The sequence below is a fragment of the Capricornis sumatraensis genome, chromosome 14 (genome assembly GCF_032405125.1).
Source record: "Capricornis sumatraensis isolate serow.1 chromosome 14, serow.2, whole genome shotgun sequence".
In the NCBI taxonomy this organism is placed as follows: Eukaryota; Metazoa; Chordata; class Mammalia; order Artiodactyla; family Bovidae; genus Capricornis; species Capricornis sumatraensis.
In genome coordinates this window covers 57,549,214-57,562,703 of record NC_091082.1, presented here as the reverse complement: position 1 = coordinate 57,562,703, position 13,490 = coordinate 57,549,214, and the positions used below count along the sequence as shown (strand labels likewise).

Below are 13,490 nucleotides of genomic sequence, written 5' to 3'. Positions count from 1 at the left end.
ACTTATGTCTATGCAAAAACCTAAATGTGAATATCTACAGCAGCTTTATCTATAACTTCAAAAAACCTAGAAGCAACCCTGATGTCCTTCAATAGGATAATGAATAAACTGCATTACATTTATTGAATGGAATTATCATTCAGCAATAAAAAGGAAAAAGCTATCAAGTCACAAAAAGATGTGAATGAATCTTAAGTTGTATATTGCTAAGTGAAAGAAGCCAGATTGAAAAAGCTACATACATTGATTCCAATTATATGATATTCCAGGAAAACAAAGCTATAGCGAAAGTAAACAATGATTGCCAGGGATTTGGTGGAAGGTATGAAGTAGAGGTGGTGCTGGTGGATGCAGGGGAGGTGAAGCACAGAGAAATTTAGGGCAGTGAAAATATTCTTTCTAATATTGTAATGGTGGATATGACATATTAAACACTTGCAAAAAACCACAGAACTTTATACCAGAGAGCATAAACACTGATGCATATAAACTTTAGAAAGACCATTTAGAAGGTCAGGAGACCCCAGGATGAAGTGCAGCATGAGAATTTAAATATATCACAGTGTGTGCAGTAACCTCACTGAAAGGGGTGGATGCACAACATGCTGAGCTCACTCACCTTGGAAATGAGTAGATTCCACAAGACTGAAGGCAAAAGAGCTGTGTGTAGCACTGCCCTCTAGTTGATAAAGTTCTCCCTCATGGGAATACACACTAGCAATTCTGAAACCGTGATATGAGTATGTTGGAATTGAATAAGTAGGCAAGTAAATAACAGAAGGCCAGGTGCATCAATGCTGCAAGAGGAGTTACAGATAAACAAGGAGAGGGGGCAGAACGATCCATGTGGTCATGGATTAGAGGTAGGGACATCAAAATAAATTTATGTTTAGCTTACGTACACAGACAGATACATATACAAATGTTTATAGATAAAATGAAAGACATTAGCCTACAGATCCCAAAACTGCAATATATCTCAAGTAGGACAAATACAAAGAAACTGCATGTAGCAGTATTAACATCAAATTACTAAGAACTACAGAGAGAGAGAGACATTTGTAAAAGCAGCCCGAGGAGAAAAAGACTTCAATTCAGGGGAGCTACAAAAAGAGTGGGACTTCCCTGGTGGCTTACTGGTAAAGACTCTGCCTGCCAATGCAGGAGATATAGGTTCAGTCCCTGGGTTGGGTAGATTCCCAGGAGAAGGAAATGACAACCTGCTCCAGTATTCTTGTCTGGGAAATCCCATGAACGGAAGAGCCTGGCGGGCTATAGTCCCTAGGGTCCCAAAGAGTTGGACACAACTTAGCAACAAAATGACAGTGACAATAAGATTAATGGCTGGCTTCTCATCACAAATAATGTTGGTCAGGAGATGATGGAATGAACCCTTGAATGGATGCATGAAGAAAACAAACTATCAACTTAGAATTCTATATTCAGCAAAAATTTAGTTAACAAGTGAAAATGAAATAAAGATATCACAGGTAAAAATGGAGAGGTTTTGTCTCCATTACAGATGCACTCACTACAACAAACATTGGGTTGGCCAAAAAGTTCATTTGGGCATTCTGTAGCATCTCACAAATGAACTTTTTGGCCTACCCAATACTAAAGAAAGGATTCCCACAGGAAGAACAGGTAACCACAGGAAGGAATGGGAATGTGGGAAGGAATGACCATGACCAGAAAGGAAAGCATAGTGTAAATGGGGTGAATGAAGCATCATGGGGACCCAAACAGTGCATCTGTCTGACCTGCTGCCTGTCTAGTCAGACAAAACCAGAACCTATGACGAGCACTGTGGAGGTAAGTTCACTTCTTCTCCATGCTGCGTCCCCCTCTCACTTCCTCCACTGCATTCCCAGCACAGGCTGCTGTAACTTTCTGAGTGGGGAACATTCCTTGGGTAAGTTCATTTGATGCTACAGCTCAAGAATTGCCTGAGGATGCAGTGGGATATTGAGGAACATTTTTGAAATGGAATAAGGCAAGACCACTGTGTTTGTGCACATCACCTTTAACTTCAGTTCAGTTCAGTTCAGTCGCTCAGTCATGTCCGACTCTTTGCGACCCCATGAATCGCAGCACGCCAGGCCTCCCTGTCCATCACCAACTCCCGGAGTTCACTCAGACTCATGTCCATCGAGTCCGTGATGCCATCCAGCCATCTCATCCTCTGTCGTCCCCTTCTCCTCCTGCCCCCAATCCCTCCTAGCATCAGAGTCTTTTCCCATGAGTCAACTCTTCACATGAGGTGGCCAAAGTACTGGAGTTTCAGCTTTAGCATCATTCCTTCCAAAGAAATCCCAGGGCTGATCTCCTTCAGGATGGACTGGTTGGATCTCCTTGCAGTCCAAGGGACTCTCAAGAGTCTTCTCCAACACCACAGTTCAAAAGCATCAATTCTTAGGTGCTCAGCTTTCTTCACAGTCCAACTCTCACATCCATACATGACCACTGGAAAAACCATAGCCTTGACTAGACGGACCTTAGTCGGCAAAGTAATGTCTCTGCTTTGAATATGCTATCTAGGTTGATCATAACTTTTCTTCCAAGGAGTAAGCCTCTTTTAATTTCATGGCTGCAGTCACCATCTGCAGTGCTTACATGGCCTCATTTGTGTTACCACCTACACTTTCCTGATGAGAAAACCAGCCGGTGTGCAAAGTCATGCACCTATGGCCAGTCACTAGTGACTGGGCAAGTTTGGCCATCCAGACTCCATATTCTCATTCAAAATTTGTTCTTCTGAGCAAGAGAAAAAGCAAATCAGCAAGGGTTTGACACAAAAGCTGAAGAGGGATGAAGTCTTCCTCTAAATCTAAAATAGGATCAATGGACACAAGCAAACAGACCCTGAAAAGGGATATTTCCCCATTGATTCCAGAAAGAAGTACCCTTCCTTATACCAGATTGACATGTGTCCATTCTTTGTTCTTTTTTATATATGCTTGAATAATTATTTTCATACAGACTCTCTACATTAGAAAATAACTCACTTTTCCTTTGACTGATCTGTTCTCCTAAAGGTTGGCCTTGATGTGAATAGTTTGTTACCTCTTTCTGTCTCTCTGCTCTTCCTGTTTCTGTCTCTATATCTAACAAAAGAGGGCAAAGAAGAACTTTACTGGGTGGAAAACAACTGTCCTCCCTGGAGAATGTATAATCCCGGGCTGATTGTCATGCAGGTATGGAGCATGAGTCTACATGATCCTGTGGTCAAGGAAACCTCAAGCTGAGAAATTAATTTTAGGCTGGTAGTGTCTCCAGGCGCCTGATGGAGATAAACACACATATTCTCTGGAGGAAAACTTAGCTCAAGTAACAAAGGATTCTCATAGACAAAGCCAATTTGAACATGCGCTTAGGTTTATGAAAAGACCAGCTTCTATGAGTGAGAAACAGCTAACAGCAGGACTAGAACCCCAAGGATTCATATTTTGGGATTATCTGATCTAGAACTTGTGGAGGCTGGCATCACGGGCCCCAGACCTTGACATCTCTCTGCCGCTATGCCTTAGTAGTTGCTACTCCTGAGGAGGCAGAAAACATGTCCTCCCTCTCTTCAGTGCTGGTTTGCCTCTGTAGCTTTGGTAACGATGCGTTCCAGTTGTGAGGCTAGGCCCTAAGTGTGCTCCTACTTGTCTCCATGAATTTCTCCATGGAGAAGGATGTGCTTGTCCTCATAGGAGGGTGAAGTTCATTGTACAGAGCTGCCCCAGCTGAGCCTGACCCACATTAGGTGAGCTGCCCCCAGCCCACTGATGAATGCGTGTTGTGATAAATAATTGTTGTCTTAAGCCCCTGAGTAGGGGGGCAATTTGTTAGGCAGCAGTAGCTAGCTGATGTAGAAATAACTCAAGTATGTTTGAAATATTTTTTTGAAAAAAGAAAAAATCAATTTGGAAAAAAATCCCTTGGAAATTATAGAAATAAAAAATGTAATTGTTGAAATTGAATTTTAAAAAATCCAAAATGGATGGGTCAAGTGGAAGATACAACAGAACTGAAGAGAGATTTAGTGAATTTGAATGTAGTTCTAAAGGGTTTCCCCACAATGTGGGGCAAAATCAAAGAGATGGAAATTTTTCCTCTAAAAGATATATGGAAGGTAGAGTGAGAAAAATTGAGTGCATACATAATCAGAATTTAAGAAGGAGAAAAACGATTACATGGGAGCATGTGTGTGCACTTGTGCCAAGTCATTTCAGTCACATCTGACTCTTTGTAAGCCCATGGACTGTGGCCCACCAGGCTCCTCTGTCCATGGAATTCTCCAGGCAAGAATACTGGAGTGGGTTGCTATGGCCTTCTCCAGGGGATCCTCCCTGCTCAGGAATCGAACACGTCTCGTATGTCTCTTGCATTGGCAGGCGGGTTGTTTACGTCTAGTGCCACCTGCGAAGCCACAATATTAAAAAGACAGTAGCAACAAGTTTCCAACATTAATAAATGTTATTAATGTTCAGATTCAGGAATCACAACAGACCCAAAACAGAATAAATAAAGAGGGCCCATAGTTAGGCGCCTCGTGGTAAAAATGCAGGATACCAAGAGGAAAACAGTTCAGTGGGGAAACAGTTCATCTGACAAGGACAGCTCATAACAGTGGCAGTGGAAGTCAGAGACAGTAAAGGTAAACATTCAGGATAGTGAGTCTATAACTAAGTCCAGATTTTTAAACCGGTTAAATCATTACTGAAGGATGAGTACCAAATAAAGTGATTTTCAAATAAATAAAACCAAGGTTTGCAATTGAAAAGAGTATTTCAAAGCTGTGCTTCCCAAACCTGCTTGATCACAAGAAAGGCCTAACATGCTGGTTATATATAGTACAGTTTCAGAGGTCTTACATTATAACATTTCTTGGTTTTGCCCAGATGGAGGCCTGTTATGGACTAAATGTTTGTCTCCCCCTCCCCACTCCCTATTAATGTGTTGAGGCCTTTAACCCCCAATGTGACTGCATCTGGTGATGGCAGTCAGGAGGTGATGAAGGTTAAATGAGGCATATGGTGGGGTCCTGATCCAGCGGGGCCGGTATCTCATATGAAGAGGAAGACACCCCAGAACTGACCCTCTCTGCCACATGAGGGCATAGTGAGAAGGTGTCTGTCCACAAGCCACGAAGTGTCCTCACCAGGAATTGAATTGGCCAGTACCCCAACCTTGGACTCTTAGACTCCAGAACTTGGGGAAACAGATTTCTGTTGTTGAAGTCACCCCAACTATGGTATTTTGTTATGGTGGCCCAAGCAGTAACAGTTAGGACTAGACATGGAACAATTGAGTGGTTCAAAATTGAGAAAAGAGTATGACAAGGCAGTATATTGTCACCCTACTTATTTATCTTCAATGCAGAGTACATCATACAAAATGCAGGGCTGGATGAATCACAAGCTGGAATCAAGATTGTTGGGAGAAATATCAACAACCTTACATATGCAGATGATACCACCCTAATGGTAGAACATGAAGAAGAACTAAAGAGCTTCTTGATGAAGGTGAAAGAGGAAGTGAAAAAGCTGGCTTAAAACTCAGCATTAAAAAAACTAAGATAATGGCAACCCATCCCATTACTTCATGGCAAATAGAAGGGGAAAAAGTGGAAACAGTGGCAGATTTTATCTTCTTGGGCTCCAAAATCACTGTGGACAGTGAATACAGCCATGAAATTAAAAGATGCTTGCTCTTTAGAAGGAAAGCTAGAATAAGAAAACTAGACAGTGTATTAAAAACAGAGACATTATTTTGCCGACAGTCTATCTAGTCAAAGCTACGGTTTTTCGAATAGTTATGTATGGACATGAGAGTTGGACCATAAAGAAGCCTGAGTGCCAAAGAACTGATGCTTTTGAATTATGGTGATGGAGAAGACTCTTGAGAGTCCGTTGGACTGCAAGGAGATAAAACCAGTCAATCTTAAAGGAAATCAGTCCCGAATATTCATTGGAAGGACTGATGCTAAAGCTGAAGCTCCAATACTCTGGCCACCTGATGTGAACAGCCCACTTGTTGGGAAAAAAACCCTGATGCTGGGAAAGAGTGAAGGCAAGAGGAAACAGGGATGATGAGAAGGCAAGAGGACAAGATGGTTGGATGGCATCCCTGACTCAATGGACATGGGTTTGAGCAAGCTCTGGAAGATGGTGAAGGACAGGGAGGCCTGGTGTGCTGCAGCCCATGGGGTCACAAAGAGTTGGACATAACTTAGTGACTGAACAACAACAAGCAGATTGAGATAGGGCCAGAGGTTCCTGGGCAGACAACTGCCCCAGGTTCCTCTGATTATCAAGCAAGTTCAGCAAATGACATCCTAATCAGCACTCCCCAAATTTAAGTGCAGAGGATCCCCTGGGGATTAGGTGCAGGTCCTCATTGAGTAGGCCTAGGGTGGGCCCTGAGTTTCTGAATTTCTAACAACTCCCCAGGTGACACACTGTCTGTGGACACACTGTGAGCAGGAGGCTCCACATGCTCTGAAGCATATACTTCAGAAAGAAAGAAAACTACTTCATAAGGGCTGCTGGGGAAGTAGGAAGAGTGATGAGCAAAGAAACAGGTAAGGACATGGAAAATCTAAACTAAACTGATGGTATTAGAGAATGTTGCCTGTGTGCAGTAAATAAAAAATGAGGTGGAAACCACGGACTTATCCACAACAATATGTGATCAGGGTGGAGGACAAGAAGAGTAAAGCTATTCTAAATGCTTGTGTTGTTTGGGAGAAACGTGAAGATATTGACTAACTGAGTAAGTCAAATATGCACATAAGAGTTAAGGTATGTTAGTTTAGCTTTCTGCTTATGACATCAAATGCCACAGTAGAACATCATTCCCTTCACAACAACAGGAAAAATCCAGATAGTCTACAGAAATCAATACTTTTCTGGAGACCCTCTAGGACCTGAGGTCAGAAGAGGACCCAGAAAACAGAGTGACAAGCCCCACCCGGCAGAGATGGGGCTGTTATTGCTTTGACAGTCCCCAGGAGGAGTAAGAGGTGGTCACCATACAAGTGACAAAGTAAGAAGAAATCAGCTAATGTTTTAATGAATTCTTTTTTTTTAAAGGTCTGAAATGTTCTTTTTAAAACTATTTATTTTTGGCTGTGCTGGGTCTTTGTTGCTGCGCATGGGCTTTCTCTACTTGTAGGGAGTGGGAGCTACTCTTTGTTGAGGTGCACTAGCTTCTCATTGCAGTGGCTTCTCTTGTTGCCGAGCACTGGCTCTAGGCTTCGGTAGCTGTGGCACGTGGGCTCGGTAGTTGCGTTTCCCAGGCTCTAGAGTACGGGCTCAATAGTTGTGGCACACGAACTTAGTTGCTCTGTGGCATGTGGGATCTTCCTGGATCAGGGATTAAACCCGTATCTCTTGCATTGGCAGGCAGATTCTCTACCACCGATCCACCAAGGAAGCCCCTTAGTGAATTCTTGAAGGCCAAGTGTGAGTTAGCCAGTGTGGAACAGCTGAAGCTTCCACACATGGGGATTTTGCACTTGTTCACCAGTTATTTCCACGGACCCTTACTAGGTGTTGATGAGAAAGATTGGGGCAGTTCTCAGAAGGCCAGAGAGAGTTCCCCTCAGTGGCACAGGCATGTAGGAGATTATCTGCTTCTGCCGTGCGGCCTGCACTTGGTGTCTCATGCTTACCTGGATTTTCCTCTTGTGGGAAGCAAGAACTTTACGCCACTTGGGGGAAGGGCAGTAAACATTTTCACCCCCCAGGGACCAGGTGAAAATCTACTGGTCTGGAGAAGAGTCTGATGTAAAAACCCTCTGCTCATGGAAGAGGCAAAGGAGAGCCCTGTGGGCCCAGGATCTTAGCTGAGGTCTGCTGCTACTAGGTAAGGGGGAGGGGACTCAGGGATACGGCAAAGCCTGATGGACATGGGGATCAGGGCAGGGATGCTGTGACAGCTCCACTCCAAGACTGAGCCTGGGCCAGGACACCAGAGCTTCCCCCACCCCCTGCCAGCATAAGCCAAGCACTAAAGAGCAAGGGCAACCTCCCACCTGTGGAGGGACAGAGGCATGGAGAGAACCCTTCTGCGTCACACACATCTAGGGACTGCTGATTGCTGAGGCTGGAGCAGGAGCGAAGTGGGCCCAGAGGTTCCTTCTCTAAGCACAGGTAGTCATCACTCACAGCTGGAGAAAGGTGAAGTCTGCAGGGCACCAAGGGTGACAGAGTGAAAACAAAACCCCAAATCAGCTGACTCCTGACTAGATGGATTCAACCACTCACACAGACTGGCAGAACAGGTGTGCTTATTGCTGGGTACAAGTACTGTTTACTCCAGTCTCTGCTCTTTCTTTAGATGTTCAGCATTCAGTAAAAATGTGTGACACACAGAGACACACACATACACACAGGGAAGAAAAAGCAATCCACTGCCGTGAGATAAATTAATCAATAAAACTAGACTCAGAGATAGCTCAGATACTGGCATGATCAGAAGAAGACTTCAGAATAATTATGATTAATATGTTAAAGGGTCCAATGGAATAGGTGGATAATATTCATGAACAGATAAGACATTTCAGCAAAGGGATGGAAGCTATAAAAAAGTGGAAAATGGGAAACATCAGAAATAAAAAGCATGTTATTAGAGATGAACTTAGAATTTCTTTAACTGGCTGACCAGTCCAGATACAGCTGAGGAAAGAGCCAGTGAACCTGGAGATTAATTAGGGTCAAACTCTTCAAACTGTATCACAGAGAGTAAAAGAATGAACAAAATCTGAACTGGGCATCCAAATACTGTGGGATAATATCACACCATCCTACAGACATGTATGCAGTCTGAGGAGGGTGGAAGAAGCAAGAGAAAAATGAGAGTCCCTAAACAAGATTGCTATTAATAAGAAAACCAAAAATAACAAGGAAAGGAAATATAATCCAGCTAGTCTTCATAGCTCAGCTATGAAAAATACTCACTCAGTAGAACTATGTAGTGACGAGTATGGATTTATCAAAGGCAATGATGTAGCTATACTGGGACCGCAGAAGCTTGGGTGGCTTAAGGGGCCAAATCTGCCTCCCATTGGGATGTCAATAATAATACTGATAGAGGACCAATGACAAATCTAACATCTATTACAAAATCTGATCATAATATCATGATAGACATTTTTCCAAGTGTTTTTGAAGTATTAAATCATTGAACCCTCAAGTAAGCCTCTAACTATGTTATGTTCCATTTTACAGATAAGGAAACTGAAGCACAAAGGTGTGATGAAAACCCTCCAAGGTCACATAGCTGGGATTTGGGGAGGCTGGCAAGCCCACAAGCCTGTCAGACTTTGGAGCCTGGGTATTAACCACAACCTTATAGTGCCTCTCTGTGATCTAGCAATGACAATAAAGAGAGAAGAGTCCAGAGATGAAGTTTAGACATTCCAGTCCAGGGGTTGGCAGTATTTTTCTGTAAAAGGCTGGATAAATATTTTAGCCTTTGTGAGTCACATACAGACTCTGTCTCACCTACTCGATTTAGCTCTTGTAGCATGAAAACATCCACAGGCAATATCCAAGTGAATGGGCACAGCTGTGTTCCAATAAAACTTTATTTAGGAAAACAAGCAATGGGCCAGAGGTATCCAACCTCTGCACTAGACAATGAATATGACAACTTCTGAGGAGCATAATTCCAGGATGGGCAGGAGTATAGGCCTGGGACTGTATTTGCTACTGCAAATTTTATTTTAAAAAGTTGCTTTTATGAAAGAGCCTTATCTATAACTTTTGAAAAACATATTAAAATGAAAAAATGTGAGATAACCTTTAAAAGGATTAGAAATATAAAACTTGCAAGCTAGTTGAGGTAAAATGGAGTGAAAAATAATAGCCCAATCCAAAAGAAGGTGAGAAAAAAGAAAAAAGGCATCAAAGCACAGAAGAACACAACAGAAAAAAACATATGTTTTTGTGTGAATAGACGGAGACAAAATCCTCCAGGCAGAAGATAGAGACCAAAATCCACACAAAATACACAGTTCCAAAAGACACACATGTAGAGCTAAAGAGACAAAATTTCAAAGAAAACGAATGGAGGAAATAGAGAGCAAATGCTAACTCAGATCAGATGAGACAGAATTGAAAACAAAACATATTAAGGCAAAAGGCACATTAAGACATAAAGGGGCACTACACCATTATACAGACTTCGCTTGTGGCTCAGCTGTTAAAGAATCTGCCTGCAATGTGGGAGACCTGGGTTCGATCCCTGGGTTGGGAAGATCTCCTGGAGAAGGCAAAGGCTTCCCACTCCAGTATTCTGGCCTAGAGAATTCCATGGACTGTATAGTCCATGGGGTGGCAAAGAGTCTGACACGACTGAGTGACTTTCACTCACACCATTACACTGAGTGAAGAGACACTGATTCTAAATTTGCATCCATATAATAATGTAGCTTTTTTTTGGCCATGCCCTTGGTGCTGAAAGCATGGAGTCCTAACCACAGGACTGTCAGGGAATTTCCTTAATGTAGTCTGCCAGTGCAGGAGATGTAAGAGACTTGCATTTGATCCCTGGGTTGGGAAGATCCCCTGAAGAAGGGAGTGGCAATCCACTCTGGTGTTCTTGCCTGGAGAACCCCATGGACAGAGGAGCCTGGCGGGCTAAAGTCCATGGGGTTGCACAGAGTTGGACATGGCTGATGTTACATAGCACACAGCACAGAGGGTCTTAAAACAGGCAATTTAATACTTGACATAACTACAAGGAGAGTGGAAAGTTCTCTAGGGCTAAGTTTTAGTACACACATCTTTCAATAATTAAAAGATCAAGAAAATGGAAAGAAACAAATATATAGATTTGATTGACCTAATAGATGTACTAAGCCTCATCTGTGTCTCCACTTTCACCTAACTGTGATTGGATGTATTCCGCATCACATGTGGATTATTTATAAAACTGACCTTGTATTGGCCGTAAAGCAAGTCTCAGCAAATACCAATGAATCAGTATCACGTAAACCATGGTTTCTGATGACAATTCAATTAAGTTAGAGTCCAATTACAAAAGGCAACTAAGAAAAAAATCTCCATCCATCTAGAAATTTAAAAGAGAGATTTCCAAGTAATTCATGAATCAACGAAAAGAAAAAAAAAAAAGTGGATGAGAAAGTACTTAAGAATAAGCAATAACACAGCATATAAACCCTTCCACAGGCTCTATCAGGACCTGAGGCAGAGACTGGCTATGGGTCATTTGTGGGGGTAGGGGAGGACACAGGAGCCCTGGCAGAGACCCCACTTGTATTGAGGGAACCAGGAGGAGAAGGGAAGGCTGTTGCAGTCAGGGTGGGCTCACACTTCTCAGTACTGCCTAGATGAGGACTGGGATGGGGTGGGGTCAGCCCAGTCCCCAGGAAGCCCCTCAGCTGGGTTTCTGCAGCCCAGTAGCTGTGAACAGAGTTCCCTGGGGTCTCTCTGAGAGCTCTGTCTTGCAGTGCCCATCTACCCTGACAGAAGACCCAGGGTGGCCAGAGACCGAAGTGGCTGGCAGGGTGCAGCCAGGCACCTGGTCAGGCAGGAGCAGCCCTGGGGGGAGGGGGAATGCCCATTACATCTGGGGGTGGCGCCCACTCCTGGTTCAGAGAAACAGTGCTGGCCAGCAATGTCTGGGTGGTCCCATAGCAGTGCAGGTGGCTCCGGTCAGTGAAGGAACATTCTAGTACAAAGACTGCCACTGGCCTATTGTTGAGGGTGCTGGGGTGGGGGTGGACAGGGTGTCTTTTCCTGCAGATCCTCCTGAGTCCTGAGCCCGCTGCCCACCCACCCGCCTGCAGGAGGAACCTAGAGCACCTCCCAGTTTGTGTCCACCCATTGCACATGCCCCTTGGGGCAGCAAGGTGCTCCAGTGAGGACAGTTCACACCCCAGGGTTTGACCTGGGCTACCTGGTGCCCAGGTGCAGACACGTGAGCGCCTCCCCTTGTTTCCCATGCCTCGTGACCCCAGGAGGGGACAGTTTGGGCTCTGTCAGTGGGGGTGTTCCAGCAGGGCGCTCTCGCTCCCCCACTTCCCTAGGACGCCAGCCTGCTCCCACCCTCCCCACCAAGGTTTGAAAAGCAGAGCCTGAGATGCTATGAGGCCGGGGAACCCGGGCCGTCAGCCGCCGGGGAGGAGGATCCCAGCGAGGTCCCTGCGGGCGGCAGCCAGGGAGGCGGCAGGTGAGCGCGGCGGCCGGAGGATGCTGCGCCGCGAGTGCTGGAGCGCGAGCTCCTGCTGCTGGGCCGGCCGGGAACTGCAGCGCTCTGTGCGGCAGCGGAGGGGAGGAGGCCCCCAGATGGGGCTGGGGACAGGGTCTACAGCTTCTCTGGAGTCCGGCAGAGGCCCACCGAGTCAGAACCAGCCTGGTGCCAGCCCGCGCCTAGGGCAGAGCCTTCCAGAAGGGTCCCCGGTCCCCACAGGTCAGTGCCCCTCATCACCAGGCTATAGCACAGCCGGGCCGCCCCCGGTGCCCCGCGCAGACCCCGCCTGCCCTGCTCGCCAGCCGGGCTCCTCCGAGTGGGCGGGCGCGCAGACCTTCCGGAGGTCGGGTGCGGACAAGCGCAGTGAGCAGTGTGCCGGTGGCCCGTCCGGGGGAAGGGGCGCCCCCACTCACCTCTGCTGTCGGCGTAGAGGAGGCCCAGGGTGACCAGGGCGCCGGTCACCAGGAGCAGCAGCAGCAGCAGCCCCGCCTCCAGGAAGCCTCGGTGCTTCTGCCCCGAGCGGCCGGCGATCTCCACCATCCCCACTGGGCTCTCGGGCTTGCCCATCGCAAGTCTCTAGACGGGGAAACCGCACAGCGGAGGAGCCCCAAGGCCAAGGTAGGGGCGGCGTCCACCCGGGGTGGGGCGTCAGGGCAGCGGGGGTTGGGTGTGGCGCTAGGGAGGCCCTGCCCGAGGCTGGAGGGTGCTCGGCCCTTTTCTCCATCCCAGGTCCTGCGCCTGAGGGTTCTCCTCCCTTTCCCAGCGAGTGTGAGTGCCGGACTCCGGGGGTGGGGCAGGCCCGGCCCTGGCCCGTTGGCAGTCCCTTTTTGAGGCTGGCCTCTCAAAGTCTGCTTTAGGGCAGAGATTGGTCTGGGGTCGCTCAGCTCACAGCTTGGTGTGGGCACGCTGGAGCCAGGAGACCCAGCTCCCAAGATGTCAAGGGTCTTCTACAGCGGATCCTGCCTGGGGCTCTTGTTCCGATTTGCGGGGATGTCCTGGAGCTGTGCGCCCCCTGCATCAGGGACATCCTCTGGGAGGTGGCTTGGGCCACTGGGCTCCCTGCTCACTGTTCCTGCCTGGAGCCCAAGGGGTCTAGGGGGAGGCGAGGGTGACTGTGGTGGCCAGGCAAGCCAAGACAGGACACGGCAGGGCAGCTTCAGCAGTTGTCCCCCCACCCTGTCACTACAGAGGGGAAGCCTTCTCCAGCCGGCCAGGTGGTGACGGCCAGGCTCTGAGCAGCATGGAGGACACCTGGGGCTGCAGCTGTGGGCACGAGAGGGTGC

At 46.6% G+C, this 13,490-nt stretch overlaps 1 protein-coding gene across 1 annotated transcript in view; it reads right to left on the bottom strand.

The window, feature by feature from the left end:
* MMEL1 (membrane metalloendopeptidase like 1) overlaps positions 1–12,774 on the bottom strand; it is a 35,560-nt gene extending 22,786 nt beyond the window's left edge. The window contains exon 1 of the mRNA XM_068986351.1: positions 12,621–12,774. Coding sequence (XP_068842452.1) covers positions 12,621–12,774 — 154 coding nt within the window. The remainder of the gene's footprint in view (positions 1–12,620) is intronic.
* Between the last annotated feature and the right edge of the window lie 716 nt (positions 12,775–13,490).